The 16,316-nt window shown below is 47.4% G+C and overlaps 1 protein-coding gene across 2 annotated transcripts in view; it reads left to right on the top strand.

Moving 5' to 3' along the window:
- Nucleotides 1-11,731, top strand: part of IGSF21 (immunoglobin superfamily member 21) — a 237,880-nt gene extending 226,149 nt beyond the window's left edge. For both annotated transcript variants that reach the window (XM_083512699.1, XM_083512700.1), the window contains 4 exons: nucleotides 3,966-4,051; nucleotides 7,933-8,125; nucleotides 9,797-9,835; nucleotides 11,406-11,731. In XM_083512699.1, coding sequence (XP_083368825.1) covers nucleotides 3,966-4,051; nucleotides 7,933-8,125; nucleotides 9,797-9,835; nucleotides 11,406-11,479 — 392 coding nt within the window. In that variant the 3' untranslated portion in view covers nucleotides 11,480-11,731. The remainder of the gene's footprint in view (nucleotides 1-3,965; nucleotides 4,052-7,932; nucleotides 8,126-9,796; nucleotides 9,836-11,405) is intronic.
- Nucleotides 11,732-16,316: the final 4,585 nt, after the last annotated feature.

Below are 16,316 nucleotides of genomic sequence, written 5' to 3'. Positions count from 1 at the left end.
AGAAGGCCCTCGGCGCTGGACCTCAGTGTCCGGGCAGAACAATGGAGGTGGAGACGTTTCTTCAGGTATACTGGACCGAGGCCGTTTAGGGCTTTAAAGGTCAGTACCAACACTTTGAATTGTGCTTGGAAACGTACTGGGAGCCAATGTAGGTCTTTCAAGACCGGTGTTATATGGTCTCAGCGGCCGCTCCCAGTCACCAGTCTAGCTGCCGCATTCTGGATTAGTTGTAGTTTCCAGGTCACCTTCAAAGGTAGCCCCACATAGAGTGCATTGCAGTAGTTCAATACTTCCAAACACCAGTTGCTGAAACTGCAAGAGGGAAGAGGGCTCTTGCACTCAGATCCTGCCTGCGGATTTCCCAGAAGAGGCATCTGGTTGAGAGAACAGGACGTTGGGCTAGATGTGCCCCCCTTTAGCCTGATCTGGCCAGAGTTGGATTTAGGACATATGGGGCACCTAGCCTAGGGGGTGCCGTGGGGCATCACAACTATGACGTAGAGTAGGCATGTCCAACAGGTCGATTGTGATCGACCGGTCGATCTCAGGGGTGTCTTAGTATCAAGTTATCAAGTTAGTGATCGCCTTTGTGTTCCAAACCCCGCTCCCCCTAAAAAGCTCAACAACTTTGGTCAAGTCTCCCCTAAAAGTAGCTCAGCAACTCCTGACAATGACAATGGATAGATCACGGCCAGAGTTGGACGTGCCTGACATAGAGGATTGAGCAGAACAGAGGACGAGAGGCAAGGGATGTTAATTTTGTCTGAAAGACCAAAGCCCATTCCTGATACAGCTGAGTCTTCTTATGCTCTTAAATGTCAAGTCCTTCCTTTTATCCGTCCTAAATCTTCAATGGGAGCCCACGAGTTCTAATGTTATGAGAGAGAAAGGAAAACATTTCTTCATTGCACTGATTGCATTTATAACCCACCTTTTTCTCCCAGAAGGCATAGCTGTCAACCATCCCTTATTTGACGGGAATGTCCCTTATCCCAGCGCCGTGTCCCGCTACTGTCCCTTATTGATGATGTCCCTTAAATTTCCCGGGTTTCAGAGGAAGCAGCTCCTCTCCCTCCCTCCCTGCCGGCCAGGGAGGAGGGAGGCTCCAACTGTGTTGCTTGGCTGCGTTGCTCACCCAATAAGGAGTCTAAGAACGACTGGGGGGTGGAGCTTGCAGGCCTTGTGCCGATCAAATCGGCTGTGTTGCCTGGGGACTCGCCTTTGCTCAGTGCTTCCCAGCGGAGAGGTGACGGTGGTTTTCCTTGCTGCATCCCCTTTGCCGGGTTGCTGCGCTGTGGGAACCACCGCTTGAGGCTTCGTTTGACTGCTGGCTGGGCTTTCTGCCTTTGGCTCGGAGGGGCTCAGAAATCAAACATCCCTGTGCTCTGAAAATCCCTTATTTTGGCTGCTGATCCCTTATTTCCAAGGCTGCTGGTCCCTTATTTTCAAATCTGTAAGTTGACAGCTATGCCAGAAGGTAGTGTGTATGGCTCTCTCTCTTCCTCATTCGATCCCCACAGCAACCTTGTGAGGGAGGTTAGGCTGAGAGACAGTGACTGCCCTCCCTTCCCAGTGTGTTTCATGACTGAGTGAGGATTCAAACTTTTTTCCAGGTTTTAGTGCAGCGCTCTAACCACTACACCACACTGCCTCTCTATCTCGTGCCACGCATAATTTTATAAACTTCTGTCACATCACCGCTTATTGATGTGGAAACATGGAAGGCTGAATATAAGATTGGGAAATGCCGACTGACAGGTGTCAAACTGATGAGAAAGACCAGGCCAGTCTGAGATTGGCAGATTCTTCCTACAGTGGCACAAAGAGCACAACTGGTGCCTCTCCAAATGCAGAAAATGTAGAACACCCCTAGAACACTTTCCGCATGTCCCCCTTGGGGTGGGGGGCATTGCCCCAGTCTTAGTGTAAGCCAAGGGAATTTAGATCTTTCGTTGCCAAGGTAACCTTCCTTGTTTCATCCAATCAGCTCTGACCCTTACCAATTCCAGCACATCTCCACACATCCTTTGAAGAGAGTGGAGTGCCCAGCGAATCTCATTTATGCATTCAGCTTCGTTGCTTGATCTCCGCAAAAAGACACGACTCGGGGCACTTTTTCTGCCTCCTAGACGCCTGACCCCCACATAGCCGGTGACTTGTTAAGGACAACCGATGCAAATTATATTCTGATTTGTTCAGAAAGGAGGTTAGGGGGACGGTGCTGGTGAATTCTGTGTGGAAGGTTGTTAGGAAAGGTATTGAAGATAAAAAGGCCCATCCGTGGTGCAACAGCAGTTGGAATAACTGTGAACAGTCCTAGTCCCCACACTTCAAAAAGGATTCTGTAGAGCTAAGAAAGGTGCAGAAAAGGGCAACCCAAAAGATAGTGGGGCCGTAGCAGGTCTCCTGCGAGGTATTGTTACATATGGAGGGATTTTCATTTACAAAAAAGTATGTGTGTGTGCAGGGACATGAAAGGAACATAAGAACATGCAAAGAGTCCTGCTGGAGGGAGTTCCAGAGGGCAGAGTATGCCACCCTCAATGCCCAGTCTGTAATAAAAGTGGACCAAACCTTGTTAGTCATAATAGGGATAGAGCCTCCATGTGCAGGAGCAGTCAACCTCTGGTTATCGGGCGCTAGGGACAAGGGATGGCCAATACCTTCCTATCTTGCCTCTGTGCTTCCTGGAAGCATTTGATTGGCTGATGCAGGAAACAGAAATGTGGACCAGGTGGACTAAGGGGGTCTAGTCCAGGAGGGATCCTCTCACTCCCTGATGTGAACCTCTCCTCCATGGGGAAGAAGGGAATTCTCAAACAGCCCCCCAGCCCAGAACCTTTAGACGCAAACTCCCACCAACCTTGCTTCGTATTGAATTTTGCCTCCCGTCTTTAATGGTCAGCAAGTTTGTGAAATTGTGAAGAAGTCAGGCCATGAACCAGCAGAGGCGGTTCTAGGGGAGCACGACTGGTGTGGTCACACTGGGCGCAAAACATCTGGGGTGTCACAGTAGCTGCCACCACTCTTTCATCCTGGTGGGAAGGTGCCAGATTTTGGCATCACACAAGGCACCACTGAAATTTGAGGTGCTGGAACAAGGACCGCAAGTTGGTGGGAGAGGGAGGGTTTGAATGTCTGTTCAGATTTCTTGGATTTGCATTTGGATCTCAGAGTTTTGAGGTCAAAGGTAGAGGAAAGATTGGGGCGTGAAATCCAGCCAGGAAAAGCCAGGAAATGTATGCATGAAGTTGCCCACCAACCAGGGGAGAGGGCCTGTTCTATTGGAGGTTTCTAAGCAGAGGTGGGATGGCCATCTGTCAAGGATGCTTTAGCTGTGATTTCTGCATTGAAAGGGGTTGGACTAGATGACTCTTGGGCTCCCTTCCAACTCCACAATTCTATGATTCTAAGAGAAATGGGCAGGTAAGGAGTTGCAACAGAGTATATCAAACTAAGTCATACTTGGAGCAGACACATTGAAATGAATAAACCTAAGACATGTCTATTAACTTCATTTGATCTCCTTTGAATTGGGCTAGTGGTGGATGAAGCTCATTTGTTTTCTTCCTTAAATTTATATTCCACCATTCCTCCAAGGATCTCAAGGTAACATGGGTGGCTCTCCTCTCCTGTTTTGCCCCCAGAACAACCCTGGGAGGTAGGGGGGGGAGAGAGGGAGAGAGAGAGAGAGAGGTCCAAGATCACCAGGTGAGCATCACAGCTGGGTGGGATTTGAACCCAGGTCTCAGTACCACACTCTAGTGTCAGCACCACACTCTAACCACCCACTCTAACCACCTCTTGGGATGGAGCTAAACACAACACTCTGTTCTTTGCTGTGGACCTGGCTTCTGTCAAAAAGGCAGAGGAGCTGGGACTAGTTCAACAGTTGGCAGTGCTCATGATGGGGATGTTTGGAAGTGCAACAGATTGGGGTACCCATCTATTCTCTTTTCCCGCAGTGGCTCCCAAGGGCCCAAAGATCATGATGACCCCAACAAGAGCACGAGTAGGAGACACAGTGCGAATCCTGGTGCAAGGTTTTCAAGTGAGTATGAACCCAAAGGGCGTCACTGAGAGTTATTGGCATCTGGTACAGTTCATATGAGTTTGAGTTGTTTGATCAGCTCACATTTTAATCTTGTTGGTTTGTTTACATTTATAGTCTTACACCTTTTCTTCCAAGGAGCTCAAGGTGGTCACATGCTTCTCGTCCTCCCCATTTTATCCCCACAAGAACCCTGTGAGGTAGGCTAGCCTGGGAGGCAGTGACTGGCCCCCAAAGTCACACCCAGTGAGTTTCATGGCCCAGTGGGAGGATTCAAACTCTGGTCTTCTGGGACCTAGTCTGACACTCTAACCACTACACCTCGCAGCAACCTTGTGATGTAAGTTAGGCTGAGAGAGGCAGTGACTGGCCCCAAGGTCACACCTGCATCATGGCTGAGTGAGGATTTGAACCCTGGTCTCTACCAGGTCTGACACTCTAACCACTATGCCACACTGGATCCCATATGAACCTACTGAATATTACCACTTCGCAAACTAACACACGGAGATCAAACAACAGTTGTCCTTTGACATCTGCTCTTCTCTAAATTTTGCAGCATACAACAAATTGAGTATGAAGACATCCAGATTAGTGGAGATAATGTAGAAATGTATGCTATATTAGGCGAAGGACCTTATAGAGCAGGCATCCCCAAACTCGACCCTCCAGCTGTTTTGGGACTACAACTCCCATCATCCCTAGCTAACAGGACCAGTGGTCAGGGATGATGGGAACTGTAGTCCGAAAAACGCTGGAGAGCCGAGTTTGGGGATGCCTGTTATAGATCCACTGCCAGTCAGAGTTAGCAATATTAGGCTAGATGAGTCAATGGTCTGAATCAGTATTCAGCAGCTATGTATGGGTGTGGGTCCATTACTCATAGGAATGTTAAACTTGCACCTTAGACCAGCCAGCAGTGAGAAGAGAATTGCAGGATCTGGATAATACCATCATAGACAGTAGTTTCTGACTTTTCAGGACCTTGGAGAGCTCCTACAATGGGCATGTGTTCAATAGAAGAATGTAGGAAGCTGCCTTCTGCTTGGAGTGAATTTGGGGCTTTTGGCCTACTAACCACAGACTGGCAGCAGCTCTCCAGGATTTCAGGCATGGGACAATCCCATCCATGCTTGGAGATTCCAATGGAGAGTCATCCTGGGACCTTCTGCATGCAAAGCAGTTGCTCTGTCACTGAGCCACAGCCCTCATCAGATGAGACCGCAGACCTTGGTTTGATCCCCAGCACCTACAGCAAAAAGATTTCCAGCTTGCCAAAACAGAGAACGTTTTTGGAGACATGTTCTCCATTCAGAGTAGGCAATGGCAGTTTGGATGCATTATTATAAAGCATTTTCATGCTAACCGGAAAAATTAAAATTAGCAAAAGGAGAAGGGCCATAGCTTGGTGGTAGAGCATCTGCTTTGCATGCAGAAGGTCCCAGGTTCACTCCCCAAGTAGGGATGAGAGAGAACCATGTCTATAACCATGCCAAACAGTGTAGACGGTAATGAGCTAGATGGGCCCAATGGTCTGACTTTTAGTATAAGGCAGCTTGCTGTGTTCCTGTCTGTCAAAATCTCTCATATGTTTTGCACCCTTCCTTGCAAAGCACAAAGCTGGTGAGATTTAGATCTCACCCCTGCCCTACACTGTTTTCTCTCACCCCATTAACTCAGAGTTTCTCCAAGAGGATTTGCAAGCTGTTTAATGCCATCTCATCTGCACCTCTGTTTGTTGTCATTACCGGGTGATTTCAGGGTGTGAAAGGGGGGTAACTGTTCCTTAATCCAGGCGCTGAGCTGAACCAACTGAAGGCACTAAATGGGACTATTTGGAAGAGTGAAGCTGATCCATATTCACAGCTGCATGTGTGCACAGGGTTGGGGTTGGGCAGGGGGAGGTAGAAGATGCACAAAGCATAGCTCAATGGCAGCTCTACCTCATGGGTGGAAATAATAATAATAATAATAATAATAATAATAATAATAATAATAATATTTTATTTATACCCCACCCATCCGGCTGAGTTTCCCCAGCCACTCTGGGCAGCTCCCAATCAAGTGTTAAAAACAATACAGCATTAAATATTAAAAACTTCCCTAAACAGGGCTGCCTTCAGATGTCTTTTAAAGATAAGATAGCTGCTTATTTCCTTCACACCTGCACGGAGGGCATTCCACAGGGTGGGCGCCACTACCAAGAAGGCCCTCTGCCTGGTTCCCTGTAACCTCACTTCTTGCAATAAGGGAACCACCAGAAGGCCCTCGGCGCTGGATCTCAGTGTCTGGGCTGGATGAAGGGGGTGGAGACCCTCCTTCAGGTATACTACGCCGAGGCCGTTTAGGGCTTTAAAGGTCATCACCAACACTTTGAATTGTGCTCAGAAATGTACTGGGAGCCAATGCAGATCTCTCAGGACCAGTGTCATGTGGTCCCGGCGGCCACTCCCAGTCACCAGTTTAGCTGCCGCATTCTGGATTAATTGCAGTTTCCGGGTCACCTTCAAATGTAGCCCCACATAGAGCGCATTGCAGTAGTCCAAGCAGGAGATAACTAGAACATGCACCGCTCTGGCCAGACAATCTGTGGGAACAGTCTATACCCCACCCTGGAATCCAGTGCCAATTCTGAGCACCATCGTTTAAGAAGGATATTGACAAGCTGGAACATGGGCAGAGGAGGGCAACCGAGATGATAAAATGGTCTGCAAACCAAACCTTAGGAGGAATGGCTGAGGGAGCTGGAGATGTTTGGCCTAGATAAGAGGAGAGGTGATATGAGAGACATCTTCAGATACCTTGAAGGGCTGTCACATAGAAGATGAAGCAAGCTTGTTCTCTCCTGCTGCAGAGGATGGTGCCTGAACCAATGGATTCAAGTTACAAGAAAGGAGATTCTGACACTCCAACCACTACACAACACTGTCTACTCTGAGTAGGACTGGCATTGGACAGAAACCTTTCTGCCTAACTCACATCAGATTGAGCCACCTGTTGCCCCCACATTAACCCCAAAATGCTAGAAAAGACTCTACAGTGGTACCTCTGGTTGCGAACGGGATCTGTTCCGGAGGCCCATTCACAACATGAATAGAGCGCAACCCGCAGAGGTGCGTCTGCACACTCACGGGTTGTGATTCACTGCTTCTGCGCATGCGCGTGATGACATTTTTCACTTCTGCACATGCGCGAGCAGCAAAACCCAGAACTAACCCTTTCCGGTACTTCTGGGTCGCCGCGGGACGTAACCTGAAATAACGTAACATGAAGCAAACATAACATGAGGTATGACAGTACAGTGGTACCTCGGGTTAAGTACTCCATTGTTTCTGGAGGTCCGTTCTTAACCTGAAACTGTTCTTAACCTGAAGCACCACATTAGCTAATGGGGCCTCCTGCTGCTGCACTGCCGAAGCATGATTTCTGTTCTCATCCTGAAGCAAAGTTCGTAACCTGAAGCACTATTTCTGGGTTAGCAGAGTCTGTAACCTGAAGCGTATGTAGCCCGAGGTACCACTGTACTTAAACAGCAAGCCAATCCACCCCCCAAAGTCAACCAACCACCCGGCCTCTTAATTCATGAAACTCCCCTTTCTTCTTCCTTTGAAATAATGTTCATCCATCCATAACAACGGCTGCTGCAGTGGCACTTGGGAAATGTAGTTTGCTTTGCACTCCATTGTGTTCAAGGTGAGCTGCAAGGAGTTCTTCGCCAGTTTAGATTGCAATTCCAAATCCAGGGACCTTACGAGGTTCAGCCTCCTTTTTCTTGAATATGAGCCTCACGAGTCTTCAAAGTTCCTATCTGGTCACTGTTGCAGAGAAACTAGACTTTGCAGCTCTACTGATGCATTTGTTGGGCGTTGCTTGGCTTTCAGAATGAAGTCTTCCCCGAACCCATGTTCACTTGGACCCGCGTTGGGAGCAGGCTCCTGGACGGCAGTGCGGAGCACGATGGCAAGGAGCTGATCTTGGAGCGAGTGCCGGCAGAACTGAACGGCTCCATGTACCGCTGCACAGCGCAGAACCCACTTGGATCCACGGACACCCACACCAGGCTGATAGTCTTTGGTATGTGGGAGGTTGCAGTTCTCCCATTCACGGCCCTTGGGGAACCATTCTCCATGGTTTGGGGTCCTCCACACATTATCCCTTTCCTGCCACCGTCAGGCCCAGATCCTGCTTCTCACTATTCATAGAAGCCCCTGGGCACACAGTCTCTATGGTCTGTGAACCGCCCTGAGATCTTACTGTGGGAATGTTCAGGGATGCAGGAGAGGATATATTGTCTGATTATAGCCTTTCCAACTTGTGTTAACAAGTTCACAATTTAGCAGAGTAACATCCCCCTTTTTAAACTTGCAGTGGATGCGTTTGCTCAGGCTCGCTAAAGCCTCTAAAATAACTGTTCTGGTATTTTCCCCTTATTCCCTCATAAAAGATAAGACACGACACAGTCTTCTATAAAAGTATAAAAAGAGTTTACTCACATTCTGTTCACAATCGGATCCCAGAAGGCAGACTTAGCTTAGAAAAGTAACATACACCTGGAAACTATCCTATAAGGAGACAGACCCTTTGTCCTCTCTTGGCTGGAGGCCAAGAGAGCATCTTTGGCTAAGCAGATGTTGCTTCTTCAATGAAAGTAGTCACAGAGAGAGAGATGGCTGCCCTGCCCTGTGCTTTTGTCGTTACCTGCACAGGTGAGGCCACGCCCACCTCTAGTCACATGCACAGGAAGTCTGTCCTAGCCCAGAAGGAAACAGGAAGTTTACCTGCTGGCTGGACAAACATTCCTCCCCATGTGCAAACATGCTCACTCTAGGAATGTTGTTCTTGACTGCTCTTGTGTTTCACATCCCACAGTTACGATAAAGTACCGTATTGGCCCGAATATAAGCCACACTTTTTTCCAAATTCTGACAGTGAAAAGTTAAAGTGCAACTTATATTCATGACCTTCCCTTTCCCCTGACGGCTTAGGGAGGCTTGGGAGCAGTGGGTTGTTCTCTTGGGGATGGGGATCATGCTGCTTTGCCAGCGGCCTCCCCCCCTTCTTTCCGGCAGTTTGGGGGAGGCTTGGGAGCAGGATATATTGCTTATTAATACCCTTTCTAATGTACGCTAGCAAGTCCTTTAACTTAGCAGAGTTTCACATTCCCCTTTTAAATGCACTGCAGATAGCTGGTTGCAGGCTTGTTTAAGCCTCTTACTATTACACTCCTAGTAAGTTCCCTTTGAATCCCTCCTAAAAGAATAAACACACCACAATCTTGTGTAAAGTCTATAAAAGAAGTTTACTCACATCATCAGTTCCACAGATGGATCCCTGAAGGCAGACTTAGTTACAAAGTATATACATGTGGATTGACCCCATATGAGAGGGTTAATCCCAGTGACTGCAGGCTGGCAGTCGCTGCAGTTCACATGACAAAAAGAAGGTGGAAAAGAGAGTGAGGAGGGCTGCATGCCTTGTGCTTTTGTACAGGTACGGGTCACGCCCGTCTCTAGTTACATGCAAAAGGAAGTATGTCCCAGCCCAGGAGGAAACAGGAAGTTCCGACTGGCTGAACCAAACATCCCCTTGCATGTCCACTCTAGGAAAACAAGGAATGTTGTATTTGACTGCTACTTATGTATCACATCCCACACTGGCAATATCTGGTAGCTTTGCAATGTTCTCCCATGTTAATGTGGCCACCTCATTAGTCTCCATTTTTGTCCCTTTTCTTTCTCCTTTTAGAAAACCCAAATATCCCAAGAGGAACAGAAGACTCCAATGGTAAGGCACAACCCTTCTGCTTTTATTTAGGGAGCAATCCTAAGTGCCTGCCCGGTGGATAAGGCAACCAGCCATGATATCTATGTTCTCCCTTCAATGTCAGAAACAGTATGCCTCGGAAACACAAGTTGCTGTAGATCACAAGAAAGGACTTCTTCATGCAGCACACAGCTAAACTAAGGAACTTCCTCCCAAAGGGGGAAATGATTGCAAGGATGTGTATAGAACAGGCTTCCTCAACGTCAGCCCTCCAGATGTTTTGAGACTACAATTCCCATCATCCCTCCCCACTGGTCCTGCTAGCTAGGGATCATGTGATTTGTAGGCCAAAAACATCTGGAGGGCCGAGGTTGAGGAAGCCTGGTATAGAAACTAGGCAGAGGATATATTTCTTAGATATTATCCATCCTTACATTTGTGAGTCCATCCCTTCGTCAGCAAAACTAAGGAAGCTGTTGATAAGCTAGCTTTAGCCTTTTAATTTAAGTCATCAAGGATGCTTTACTGCAAACTGGATTTCCTGGTATTTCCCCCTTTTCTCCCTTTAAAACAACAACCATACAAAACACTCTTCTCCTAAGTAAAGGTAGATTTCCTCACTCGGTTTCACAGTAACAGTTTTGAGGCAGGCTTAAAATGTGGTTACAGACATACATTGTTGTTTAGGTAAGTCTGAGCTGTGACTCACGAGTCAGCACGTGCCCTGCATTCCTAGTCATCAATGAAGCATCGAAGAGAAGAGATCAGAGAGATCGGAGATCAGGGATCAGAGAGAGAGAGCAGGCTAGGGACGTGACCAGCTTATACAGTCATACCTCATGTTACATTTGCTTCAGGTTGAGCGTTTTCAGGTTGCGTTCTGCAGTGACCCGGAAGTACAGGAAAGGCTTACTTCTGGGTTTCACAGCTTGCGCATGTGCAGACGCTCAAAATGACATCACGTGCATGTGCAGAAGCGGCAAATCACAACCCACGCACACGCAGACACGCAGACGCGGGTTGCATTCTGCTCATGTTACGAACGGGCCTCCGGAATGGATCCCGTTCACAACCAGAGGTATCACTGTATAGGCTGATCGCCTTTACCTGGCTTGACACAGTGAAAGTGGCTCTCACAAGAAAGAATTTCCTGCAGGCTCTTGTGAGATCCAACTGTGTGCGTGCCTTCCTGGCAATCTAGCTGGTTCTGATTGCCTTGTTTTAGATATTGCCACAACGATGGCCACCAATTTGGATGGCTTTAAACTTTTCGGAGGAGAGGGCTTATCGATGGCTACAAGACATGACAGCTAGGCTCTGCCTCCATGGTCAGAGGCAGCAATGCATCTGAATACCAGTTGCCAGAAACTGTAAGAGGGGATGGTGCTCTTATGCTTGAACCCTGCCTTTGGAGCATCTGGCTGGCCACTGTGAGAACAGAATGCTGGACTAGATCAGATCATTGTCTGATCTGGCAGCCTCTTCTGGTTTTCTGATGAAGTAAAAATGACATCATGTCCAGGTCTGTGCATGCAGACACATACAAAAGAAGCCCATCAAAAATTGTCTTCTTCTTTTTTTGTCTACCTAGGTTCACCAGACAGCCACAGCAGCTATAAATTCCTTCTGGCCATCATCTTAACAGTTACTTTGGAACTAACGTGAAAGCCTTTGACGCAGAGACCCTTCGTTCCTCCACCCAGAATTCACATCTCCGTTGACCAGACTTCTGTTCTCTCTCTCTCTCTTTCTCTCTTCTGCTTTGCTTTCTTTCTTTCTGTCTTTCTTTTCTTCCTCCTCTCCCCACCCCCTCTTTTTTTTCTAAAACTATTTACGGTCTCGTTATCGGTCTTCTTCTGTCTGTGTCTTGGCTTTGTCATCCAATTTAATTAAAAAGAAAACAATGACAGAAAAAAACCCTCACCGCCGCCCAATGATAATAATATCCTGGGAATAAGACTAATGCTGATTATTTCCTTCGTCCGTTGTATGCAGGTGACTTAAAAAATATTAATTTAAAAACTGGCTAGCCAGAATCCACGTGAAACCATGGAGGATGGATGGCGCCTAATGGATTGAAGTTGAATCCTGACAAGACAGAAGTACTGTTTTTGGGGGACAGGGGGCGGGCTGGTGTGGAGGACTCCCTGGTACTGAATAGGGTAACTGTCCCCCTGAAGGACCAGGTGCGTAGCCTGGGAGTCATTTTGGACTCACAGCTGTCCATGGAGGTGCAGGTCAATTCTGTATCCAGGGCAGCTGTCTACCAACTCCACCTGGTACACAGGCTGAGACCCTACCTGCCCGCAGACTGTCTCGCCAGAGTGGTGCATGCTCTAGTTATCTCCTGCTTGGACTACTGCAATGCGCTCTATGTGGGGCTACCTTTGAAGGTGACTCGGAAACTACAGCTAATCCAGAATGCGGCAGCTAGACTGGTGACTGGGGGCGGCCACTGAGACTACATAACACCGGTCTTGAAAGACCTACATTGGCTCCCAGTACGTTTCCAAGCACAATTCAAAGTGCTGGTGTTGACCTTTAAAGCCCTAAACGGCCTTGGCCCAGTATACCTGAAGGAGTGTCTCCACCCCCATCATTCTGCCCGGACGCTGAGGTCCAGCACCGAGGGCCTTCTGGCGGTTCCCTCATTGCGAGAACCAAAGCTACAGGGAACCAGGCAGAGGGCCTTTTCGGTAGTGGCGCCCGCCCTGTGGAATGCCCTCCCATCAGATGTCAAAATGATAAACAACTACCTGACATTCAGAAGACATCTTAAGGCAGCCCTGTTCAGGGAAGTTTTTAATGTATGATATTTTAGTGGTTTTTTTGTTTCAATGGAAGCCGCCCAGAGTGGCTGGGGAAACCCAGTCAGATGGGCGGGGTACAAATAAGAAATTATTATTATGATATTATTATTATTATTATTGTGGTTTAACCCACAGCGCCACCCGCGTCCCTTGTAAGGCAGCTTACTTTGTTCCTATTTAAATTAGCACTTTCTCATGAGGACTAGAATCTTACTGGGAATGTAGCTTCCCCTTCTCCTTTTTTTAAAAAAGAAAGAAACCTACAGAGCTGCAGCACATCATTCAGCTTTAGAAGCTCCATTCTCAACATAGTTCAGTATTTAACACACTCAAGTTCCCAGTCCATATGAAGAATTGGCTGGAAAAGCCAGCCAAAAGACACACACACACACATGGGAAATATCCAAAGCCGGTGTGGGAATTGGGTTTTCGACCAGTCTGTGTAGATGCTGGAGGTCCGCTCTCTCTGCAGGACTATTCTGAAGAATCGATTACATAACAAAATAGTTTAAGACGCAGTGGTGGGATGTGGAATAAATTGTGCGAAATGAGATGAATGGTGCTTGGGCGCTGGGATGGCTGCTGGTAAATAATAATAATAATAATAATAATAATAATAATAATAATAATAATAAATTTATACCCTGTCCATCTGGCTGGGTTTCCCCAGCCACTCTGGGAGGCTTCCAACAAAGTATTAAAATACAGTAGTCTGTTAAACATTAAAAGCTTCCCTAAACAGGGCTGCATTCAGATGTCTTCTAAAAGTCTAGTAGTTGTTCTTCTCTTTGACATCTGGTGGGAGGGCGTTCCACAGGGCGGGGGCCACTACCCAGAAGGCCCTCTGCCTGGTTCCCTGTAACTTGGCTTCTTGCAGTGAGGGAACCACCAGAAGGCCCTCGGTGCTGGACCTCAGTGTCCAGGCAGAACAATGGGGGTGGAGACGCTCCTTCAGGTATACAGTGGTGCCTCGCAAGACGAAATTAATCCATTCCGCGAGTCTCTTTGTCTTGCGGTTTTTTCGTCTTGCGAAGCACGGCTATTAGCGGCTATTAGCGGCTTAGCGGCTATTAGCGGCTTAGCGGCTATTAACAGCTTAGCGGCTATTAACGGCTTAGCAGCTTTAAGAAAAAGGAAAAGAACTCGCAAGACATTTCGTCTTGCGAAGCAAGCCCATAGGGAAATTCGTCTTGCGGAACGACTCAAAAAACGGAAAACTCTTTCGTCTAGCGAGTTTTTCGTCTTGTGAGGTATTCATCTTGCGGGGCACCACTGTACTGGACTGAGGCCATTTAGGGCTTTAAAGGTCAGCACCAACACTTTGAATTGTGCTCGGAAATGTACTGGGAGCCAATGTAGATCTTTCAAGACCGGTGTTATGTGGTCTCAGTGGCCGCTCCCAGTCACCAGTCTAGCTGCCCCATTCTGGATTAGTTGTAGTTTCCAGGTCACCTTCAAAGGTAGCTCCACACAGAGCGCATTGCAGTAGTCCAAGCGGGAGATAACTAGAGCATGCACCACTCTGGCGAGACAGTCTACGGGCAGGGTAGAGTCTCAACCTGCATACCAGATGGAGCTGGTAAACAGCTGCCCTGGACACAGAATTGACCTGCGCCTCCATGGACAGCTGATAGTCCAAAATGACTCCCAGGCTGTGCACCTGGTCTATCAGGGGTACAGTTACCCCATTCAGGACCAGGGAGTCCTCCACACCTGCCCACCTCCTGTCCCCCAAAAACAGTACTTCTGTCTTGTCAGGATTCAACCTCAATCTGTTAGCTGCCATCCATCCTCAAACCGCCTCCAGACACTCACTTGTAGAATTTTTCTTCTTTTGCCCACCCACCTCCAGCTCCAGGCCTCCTGCTCCCACCCTCCTTGCAGCTGCACACATTTCAGGAAGCCTTGAGCTGAACAACAACTCTCCAAGATTTTCCCATGAGTGGAGCAGGCTCCGGCATCCTCTGAAATATTAACATGGAAGACCGCCAGGCACTTAGACTGTGGGAATGCTAAGGAAGGTAGGAGAGGATATATTGTTTTGATATTATCCCTCCTCACTCACGCTAGTGAATAAACAGCAGAGCACATTCCCTGTGCAACTTATTGGAAGCAAGTTGAGGATTTGTTAGAATCTGTTAATTAAGCAATCCAGTCTGGATTGTTCCTGCTAAGTTTCCCCTTCATTCCCCTCTTAAAATAACACAACACAATACAGTCTTCTTTCAAAGTAAGAATAAAGTGTTATTCACATTCAGTTCACAACAGTAATCTGAAGGCAATAAACACACGAGACGTAACCCTACTGTACTTTTGAATAAATAAGGTATCCTATTCATTGTATCAAATTATAGACCTCAACGGAAGTCTCATAAACTTCAACAACAAAAAGCAGAAGACCCAGTGGATCAGTTCATTCTCTAGTCAGTTCATGCATAAGGTCCATACATGTATAAGTATCTTTTCCACCTGTCTGTTCAAAGAGTCCAATAATCCACATGAAGGGTTGTTACAGTTCCACAGAATCCTTTCACAGAGTCTAAGACAAGGATTTCCAGAATATTAGCCTTGTTTCGCCATCTTCCAACCACTACTAAGCTATAAGATCCACTATCCTGTAATATTACATATGAACCTGTTCTACTGATGAAGCCTAGGATGGCGAATAGATACTTATACAGTGGTACCTCAGGTTACATACGCTTCAGGTTACATATGCTTCAGGTTACAGACTCCGCTAACCCAGAAATAGTACCTTGGGTTAAGAACTTTGCTTCAGGATGAGAACAGACATTGTACTCCGGTGGCGCGGCAGCAGGAGGCCCCATTAGCTAAAGTGGTGCTTCAGGTTAAGAACAGTTTCAGGTTAAGAACGGACCTCCGGAACGAATTAAGTACTTAACCCGAGGTACCACTGTACATGTATGGACCTTATGCATGAGCTGACTAGAGAATGAACTGATCCACTGGGTCTTCTGCTTTTTTCGTTGAACTTTATGAGACTTCTGTTGAAATCTATAATTTGATACAATGAATAGTAAAGGTAAAGGGACCCCTGAACATTAGGTCCAGTCGTGACCGACTCTGAGGTTGCGGCACTCATCTCGCTTTATTGGCCAAGGGAGCCGGCGTACAGCTTCCGGGTCATGTGGCCAGCATGACTAAGCCGCTTCTGGCAAATCAGAGCAGCGCACGGAAACGCCGTTTACCTTCCCGCCAGAGTGATACCTATTTATCTACTTGCACTTTGCCGTGCTTTCGTACTGCTAGGTTGGCAGGAGCAGGGACTGAGCAACGGGAGCTCACCCCATCACGGGGATTTGAACCGCCGACCTTCTGATCAGCAAGTCCTAGGCTCTGTGGTTTAACCCACAGTGCCACCCTCGTCCCTACAAGGAATAGTAACCAGCTTTACTTTTGAATAAATTAGGTATACTAAAATGAATAGTATACCTTATTTATTCAAAAGTAAAGCCGGTTACGTCTTGTGTGTTTATTGAGTATGTTTCACGTAACCATAGGTTTGTTGTTGTAATCTGAAGGCAGGCTTTACCTTGTGGTTTCAGCAAAAAGAAGTCTGAGCTACATCACAGACTTCCTGCTTATGGGCTCCATCCTATGTGAAGCTTGAGCCATGCGCTGGCTAAGAGCCAGGGGAATCCAAGAGCAAGAGTCCAAGAGACCAAGACAGA

The sequence above is a fragment of the Podarcis liolepis genome, assembly GCF_965112155.1.
Source record: "Podarcis liolepis genome assembly, chromosome: 7".
Classification (NCBI taxonomy): domain Eukaryota; kingdom Metazoa; phylum Chordata; class Lepidosauria; order Squamata; family Lacertidae; genus Podarcis; species Podarcis liolepis.
Note: the sequence above shows the minus strand (reverse complement) of the source record. Positions and strands in the feature narration are given on the sequence as shown.